This window comes from Parasteatoda tepidariorum, chromosome 3, assembly GCF_982258835.1.
Source record: "Parasteatoda tepidariorum strain Cologne lab strain chromosome 3, Ptep-v5.0, whole genome shotgun sequence".
NCBI classification, from domain to species: domain Eukaryota; kingdom Metazoa; phylum Arthropoda; class Arachnida; order Araneae; family Theridiidae; genus Parasteatoda; species Parasteatoda tepidariorum.
The window spans coordinates 94,079,281-94,087,613 of record NC_141757.1 but is presented as its reverse complement, the minus strand read 5'-3'; the positions used below and the strand labels follow the sequence as shown (position 1 = coordinate 94,087,613).

The window sequence follows — 8,333 nt, the reverse complement described above, 5'->3', positions numbered from 1 at the left end:
TTTCTGGGTGCTGTTTCAAGACATCATTTAGATTTATTTCCATTTTCTCCATATCAAGATGTTTCAGAGACACTTAAATATGCTTACTATGTGGATAACTGTGTTACTTCAGTTAATTCTGAAAAGGAATTTCAAAGATTTGTAAAAGTGTCCACAGAGATCGTGGCCAAAGGAAAGTTCGAGTTGAGAGGAAGGGAATATTCTGCTGCTAAACGTTCAAGTGTTCCTATGGTCCCATCACAAGTTTTAGGTTTACTTTGGGAGAAGAATGAAGATGTTATTTTTTGTGATACTCATTCCATTTCAAACCATCCAGAAAAGATAACTAGAAGGTCCATTCTTTCCATGGCTCAGCAAGTATTCGATCTGCTTGGATTTTCATGCCCAGCTACATTGTAAAGTTACTACTACAAGACAGTTGGAGGTCTGAATTAGCCTGGGATACTGAGGTTTGTGAAAATACAAAACTCAAAGTTCTAAATTGGATTGGAGAAATGAGGAAACTGAAAGATTTAAAAATAAAAAGACAAGTGTTTCCTGTAAATTATTTGGAGTCAAAATTACATACCTTTTGCGATGCAAGTGGTTTATCCTACGCTGCTGTAGTTCACTTGAGATGTAAGACAGATGAAAATATTTCGGTACAATTATTGATGGCTAAATCCAGAGTTGCACCATTAAAGAAGATTTCAATACCCAGGTTAGAGCTTTTAGCCTGCTGTATTGGCACACGTTTGGAACGTTTAAGGAATTCTTTTGGACGGACTCAACTACTGCGTTGCAGTGGATTCAAAGGAAAGAGTCCTGGGGTGTGTTTGTGAAGAACAGGGTCAAGGAAATCTTTAAGGCATCCACAAAGGAAAGCTGGAGACACATTCCAGGTGATTGCAATCCAGCGGATATACCTTCCCGGGGGTGTTCTGTGGAAAAGCTCATAAAATCTAGATGGTGGGAGGGGCTACACTGGCGCAGAACACCGGTAGGAAGTTGGCCATGTACAGAGTTGAGGACAAATAAGGAAGAAGTACGCCTAGAAACACACAACTGTTCAACACTTTTACTTACCGAAAGCAGTGAAGATTTTTTATCTTATTTCTCAACTTATAACCAGAATTATACGCATGATGACTTGGATATTAAGATTTATTCACAACTCAAGAGACAAAACCAATTTTCGAAAGGGAGAATTATCAGTAAAGGAATTAGATGAAGCTGAAAGAGTTCTCATAAAAAGAGTGCAAGTTGAAGTATTTACTCCGCAATTTATCAATAGTTTGAAGACTTTAAACGTTTTTACAGATGAAAATGGAATTTATAGAGTAAAGACGAAATTAACTGGCAGGAAAGATATTGATTTGTTTAGATACCCTTATCTTCTTCCGAGTAAACACAGATTTGTAGAAGTATTGATTTGATAAAACCATTTGGAACTCATGCATGCTGGATTACAAACTGTTCTTTCAAACTTAAGGGGGAAATTTTGGGTTCTAGGTGGAAGACGATCTGTTCGCCACATAATTAACAAGTGTATTAAGTGTAGAAGACACACTGTGAAGCCAATTGAAACCGCTCCTATTTCCTTACTAGAAGATTGTGTCAAAGACGCTTCAGTTTTTGAAATTGTAGGAGTAGACTTGGCTGATCTTTTGATATTGAAAGGTGGGCAAAAGAGCTGGCTTGTGCTTTTCACGTGTGCGGTGTTCAGAGCTGTACACTTAGAATTGGTCAGTTCGTTGTCTACCAAAGACTTCTTACTCTGTTTAGGAAGATTCATCGCTCGTCGAGAACGACCGAGTGTTGTATACAGTGACAAAGGAACAAATTTTGTTGGAGCTGAAAACCTTTTCCGAAGCATTGATTGGAGTGTTCTCGAATCAGAAACAGCAGTTAAAAGAATTGAGTGGAAATTTATCCCGCCCTCCGCCACCTGGTGGGAAGGGTTTTGGGAACGCATGGCACAAATGGTCAAAAATCTCGTGCGAAGAGTTTTGGGAAATGCCTCACTTAATTATGAAGAGTTAATGAGCCTTCTATGTGAATGCGAGGCAGTAATTAATTCAAGACCTTTATCTTATCTTTCCGAAGATAGAGAAGATTTGATGCCACTGACACCGGCAATGTTTTTACAAGATATACGATCGGTGGGAGTACCCGATATTGATCAAATAGATTTGAAGAAAAGATGGAGATTTCAGCAAGCTCTTAGACTACAAGTTAAGAAAAGATTCAGAATTGAATATCTCGGACTGTTAAAACAAAGTAAAGAGAGGCCAAATTGTTTTCAACTTAGCATTGGAGACGTCGTCATTATCGAAAATGACTCCCTAAAAAGAACTCTGTGACCACTGGCAAAAGTGATGGAAGTTTATCCTGGTAAAGATAGAAAAGTTCGAGTAGTGAAATTAAAGACATCTTCTGGAGAACTGCTGAGACTTATCCAACGCCTTGATCCGTTGGAAATAAGTTCTGGTGACGAATCTTCTGTTAAACCATCAGAGACACAAAAATCTTACCAGACTCAGAACACGCCATCTGAAAAAGATGAAAATTAAAAAAGATGGAACTACAGAGTACCTGCATTGTAAAAACTGTGAAACTGACTCAGAACTGTCACCTGAGCATCTTTTGTCTTGTGCCTTTGGCTATCTTACAACGGATTAGTGACAGTCCACAAGAAGAATTTCAGAAGAACAGTGCTTAGGTCCTATATTTCGTTGATTTGTGTATTTTCTGTGTTCATAGCGCATATATATATATATATATATATATATATATATATATATATATATATATATATATATATATATATATATATATATATATTACTTGAGACACAGCATTATGTCAGAAGATATAGAATGTAGCGAATATTTATTTTGATGGAATGAATTACGAGTTTTGCTTAATATTACAACGTAAGGCCACCGAGAAGAACAGCTAATAATAATAAATTTAAAAGAACTTTGGAATTATTTTATTTTTATTTGTGTCTGCATTTGCCAAAATTTTATGCAAGATTTTGAAGTGTTGTATAGTGCTGATTTATTGATGCTTTTTTCACCCTGTACGAAGAACGGATATTCCGCAAGTAATAAAATAATTTTTAAAAAAATGTAAGAAACTACAACTTTTCTATGGTATGTGTATGAAAGTGTAATAAATAAAGTATTGCATATAAATGATAAAAACCAAATCTATATAGTCTTGGCCAATTAATTTTTAGGAATTATGCTCATTTTAATTAAAGTTTATCTCAAGGTTAGTTGCAAGAATTTTTTATAAATTTCTTAAAGTTAGCAAATTAAATATCTGTGGTTTATTTGAAATTATTATTTCCATCGAACACCGCCAAAATTTCATCTGTTTTCTCTAAAATTTTTATAAGAAATTCTTACAATACGAGTACATATTTTAAAATGAACGTCATATAAAATGAATATAATGTCTGGAAAATTAGCCGAGACTATATAAACTAGTTTATCAGTTATGCGCAATATTTTGTATACTCTTTCATGCAGCACCATGTATTTTTTTTTTAAATTCCATTATTTCATTTCAAACTTTTTTGTCTTAGGATTCATTAAACTTTTAAATACTGTTTTTTTCATGAAATACGATTTTAAAGTATAACTATAAGGGAAATAAACACGTGGTTCCGGTTAGCTTTAGGAATGCTAATTCGACGACATAGCATCAATTCACATGCAATTCGGATTGAAGACTGAACTTAAAAAAATTAAGCCCTAAAGAAAAAGCTATTAAATCAGCAGAGTTTTTAAAATTTAGCTTATAACAGTAGCTAATGTCAGGATGAAATATTTGAAAAATGATGTTTTCGAATTAGCAGAACATTTAATTAACAGAATAATTAATCTTTTAAAATGATTTTTTGAATCTTGAGGTAAAATTGCTCCTAGTTGATGTCTAAATTTCAGAAAGGTAAAGAACAGCTGAATAAAAATCAGGGGATTTGGCTGGCTAATCCATTCGTTGAATTTCCTCGCTTTCCAGATACTCATCAACCATGAGAGCCCTATGTGGTCACGCATTGTCGTCCATAAAAATGAACTCAGGACCAGCAGCGTCCCTGAAAAGACGCACATAGGGCTCTAGGACCTCCTGCCTGTACCTCTGGGCATTCACGGAACTATTGTCAAACACATGGAGATGTGTGCGGGTATCTTGCATGTGCGAATGAATGTGCGAAAATGCTTTCCATCTCTTAATTTTGTCCAACAGCGTACATTAAATGGAGAATTTTTCTATAGTGTATACTTACTATAATATCTTTTTATTTCACTACATTTTGTCATTTATTGTTACACATTTAGTGTATATTTGTTAAAAAAATTTACATTATGCTTAGTTATTTAATATTTTGCACAATACTACATATAAAAAAATAAAACAGTAATAAAACTAAAAAGTTTTAAATTAAATATTCTATTTTAAATGCATTCGAAATCTCAGTTTTAACCTTTTTGTAATAGTTTCAGAAACTTTTCTGATTTCTAATTATTCTATTCGATTTTTACGATAATTGAAAATTTTTAAAATAATTAAAAAAAATTTCTTCTTCTTATACATTTCTAGTTTTAGCCTACCTTCTATAGTTTGGACAAAATGAAGACAGCGAATATTTTACTAGTTACTGTTTTTGTAGTTTTGATAGGTAAGTTTATGCATATTTTTGAGCACGATATAGCTTTTATCTCCATTTAAACCATTTGTATTTAATTGAACAGCTTTAAAATTCCGAAAAAATAGATTGAATTCATTATTTTTACGCTTTCTTGAAGTTTATAATACATACCACGCAAGGAAATTTTTTTAATTTTCGAAAATTTGAAGGACCAAATACAGTTACATAGTGCGCAGCATGAATGAGATTTCGCACTTGAATCATTTTCTTATGCAGTTTCTTCTTAGTTCAATAATCACTATCCACAATATATATTTTCCAAAAGAAATAAATTACAAGAAGTATTAAATCCCTTGGGACCTCAAATCAATAATTGAAACAGGAAAGAGCAAAGTTCTCGAATAGGCAAGAAATTGCTTAAAACATATTTCCAAAGTATCTATAGTAGGTAACTGGATACCTATATTAGTATATTAGTTATGCGCGCTGAATACCTATACATTAAAACAGCACCAATTAACAGAATACTTCAGTAGTATATATTTCCAAAATTAAGCACGATTGACGACAATAATATTTTGGAAAATATTACGGTTCTCCTAAACAATTGAGCCCGTTTACTCTATTAGCTTTTCTTTCTGATTAATAGCTTACTTCTTTTAATTTCAGTTAGTAACAACTGCCAAAATAAAAAAGCATCACTAACCAATAAAGCGATTTGTTTCGTTTAAATGGATAAAAACCCTTTATTTCCCTTTTGTTAATTTAAGTAAATAAAATTTTTTTAAACTTAATTAGAGATTAAATACACAAGTGGGCGACCTTTGTGCTAAAATACAAACTAAGGCAAACAACGTTAAGGAGCACAAAAATATTTATAAAATACAGACAGCTGTTTCGGATGCTCAAAGGGCAACCTTCATCGGTGCAACAGAAAGAGTAAAGTCTTTCAGTGCAACAGAAAGAGTCTTTCTGTTGCATTGATGAAGGTTGCCCTTTGAGCATCCAAAACAGCTGTCCGTATTTTGTAAATATTTTTGTGCTCCTTAACGTTGTTTGCTTTAGTCTTTAATTAAAGATTACTTTGAATTTTATAGTTTTGCAGAAGCGAAGAAAAATGTTTAAATAGTAAAGAATTTGCCACAAACTCTTTTTTTGTTAAATAGGGTTAAAAACTAGCTAACATCACTAATTTTATCTTTTAAAGCAAACAAAAAAACAACCTTATTTTACAGCTTAATTTAGCAATGCAAAAGTTAAAACAATGAGAAAAATTCATTTTTCAAACGTCTCGTCCGAAACGACTTTTTGAAAGATATTTAGGATTGAAAGCTAAAATTGCCCGTGGCTACCTCTGTCCGAAATTGTGAAAACTGGTACAAATGTTTGCGAAGTTATAAAATAGATACATAGGCCCTTTTCATTAATGAATAATAAATAGCTTTAAATCTGCTAAATATTTGAATTGCTCTATCCTGTATACATTAACTTTCTTTTTATTCTTAGCTGCTGTTATTGAAGGAAAAGAGTGTATGGAAGAAAGATGTAGCAAACATTGCATGGAAATTGGACATGAGAAAGGGGATTGTATAGATGGTAAATGCTCATGCACCGGTATGGATGATAACTCAAGCACAACAGTGTATCATAGTAAGGAACGTAAGCACATTTACAAAAATCCTATGACAAAAAGGAACTACTATGGTTAAACTTAGAGGTATACTAGCGCCAGTGAATTAATGTGAAACTTAACTCGACAGTTTCAATATGAGGCATTTTGATTCCATATGATACTTCTGTGATTAAAATTTCAATATGTATCCAATAGAAATTAAATTCTTTGCAAATCTCTCAAAATTAAAGAATTAAATAAAGAAAGTTAAAAAAAAAGTTTTACTCTGTGTGTTTGTTTTAATAAGTTTTTAAGAGATTCATTAGTTTGTACACGATAACGATAAAATTACACGATAAAATTATATTCCTGACAAAGAATTTCCTCCTAATTTTTACAGAATTTTTATTTTTAAGGAAAAATAAGTTATTTGATTGCAATATATATATTTGATGCCTCGTTAAACTGTTCTACCGTAAAGTGCTCGACTTCGCGTGCAAAATTGTGATGGCATGTCTTCGGATCATCCTCCGGGATGTTTCGCAGACCGTCGCCAATAGCCCATTGTGCAGCTCTAGTGCGACGTAAATTAACAATAACAACATAATAGCAGTTTCAGATTGTTTGGAATGTATTTGTAGTTCTCAACTATCTACTTTTTTCAAAAGGAACAAGTAAAATAAGGTAATCTGAAGTCAGAAATGCTCAAATGATGATATTTTTGGCTTAAAATTTTGCTGAGAATATAGCTTTTATGGAGGCATTTACAGTTTGGTAGATATGCAATGCAGAAGAAAAAATAATATGAAATAGCAACTTCTTTAGTCAACTATGAATTGCATTTAAATGGAACAGCAGTAATTTGCTACTCTTTGAAATACTCATTCCATAATCTGTAGTCAGAAATGCTAATGTGATGGTGTGTGATTTTTATGTTTGTAGTTCGCATGGTAATCTTTTTGTGTTCATACTTATATTAGTAGATAAATTTGACGCATGGGTAGAACGAAACCTTTATATATTTGTCGACATACGCTATAAAAAGTTCGAACAATATGGAATAATGACTACGTTTCTCAACTATATCCGACCTTCAAATGGTACAGTGTGGAACAACTAAATTTCTCAACTAAGCGCTGCCTTCAAATGGAACAATATGAAATAATCAATATGGAATAATAACTAAACTTCTCAACTATGTATACCACCTTCAAATGGAACAATTTGAAATAATAACAACGCTTCTCAACCATGAACTGACCTTCAAACTGAACAGTAACAGTATATTTTGAACTTCTCATTTAATGATTTGTAATAACATTTTTTTTATTATTTATTATGATGCTCTTCCGTCAAAGGGATCGTTGGTGATGGGGAAATTTCTTTTGCTAAATCAGACACCAAACATAATAATCGCTGTTATTATTTTGAATAATCTGACTCGTATCATTCCCGAAGTGGATGGTTGATACAAATTCTGCTCCCGGCTCTCAACTACCACTGCACTGACGTAAAAAATCCTCAGTGGTAGACAGATCATAAGTTAGAAGCCCTTTGTCATCTGGTTAACCCTGGACGGATTTCGTTGTTTTCCTCATCATGCAACGCAAATACTGTTTAGTTCCACCGAAAAGTGCAACCTGAAGGCTAGTCAAATTACTTGATCCAGGAATTCATTTATCTTCTGCGTTGGCTTAATTATAAGGCCACGAATTTGAACATCACTCGTTAAATCGGAATTGGATCAACGGCGGTAACAAAATATAAAATCAAAAGATGTGAGTGCCACTGCCCGTTTAACCCTTCACTAATGTTTCATAAGATTAAGCGTCACTGCCATGCATACCTTTCGCTGATGCTTAATGCTAAGTGGTACCACTGCTCGTTATATCATCAAATATTGTTTGTTTTTTTTTGTTTTATTTTTAAGTCAGCTGCTATTGTTTCGAGTATACCATTATGCTGCCGCTGAAGTGAATCGTTGCCCTTGTGATCCCTATTTCCTTGAAGGCAATTTAGTGATTTTTTAGTGTATTTGGCTCAAATTGTTTATTAAAATTTTCTGCAAACAGAATAATA

The 8,333-nt window shown here is 33.0% G+C and overlaps 2 protein-coding genes and 1 long non-coding RNA gene across 3 annotated transcripts; all 3 read left to right on the top strand.

Annotated features, from left to right (window-relative positions):
- The first annotated feature begins 380 nt into the window (after nt 1-380).
- LOC147813966 (uncharacterized) lies at nt 381-821 on the top strand. Its single transcript, XM_087160178.1, has one exon. It carries the CDS (start codon nt 381-383, stop codon nt 819-821), a length of 441 nt encoding a protein of 146 aa, XP_087016304.1.
- A 612-nt stretch (nt 822-1,433) lies between these two features.
- LOC147813965 (uncharacterized) lies at nt 1,434-2,342 on the top strand. The gene has a single exon (XM_087160177.1). It carries the CDS (start codon nt 1,434-1,436, stop codon nt 2,340-2,342), a length of 909 nt encoding a protein of 302 aa, XP_087016303.1.
- Nucleotides 2,343-4,401: 2,059 nt separating this feature from the next.
- Nucleotides 4,402-6,360, top strand: LOC147813964 (uncharacterized). The gene is made up of 2 exons (XR_015432288.1): nt 4,402-4,672; nt 6,149-6,360. It is a non-coding gene; the product is annotated as an uncharacterized LOC147813964 (long non-coding RNA).
- The last annotated feature ends 1,973 nt before the right edge of the window (nt 6,361-8,333 follow it).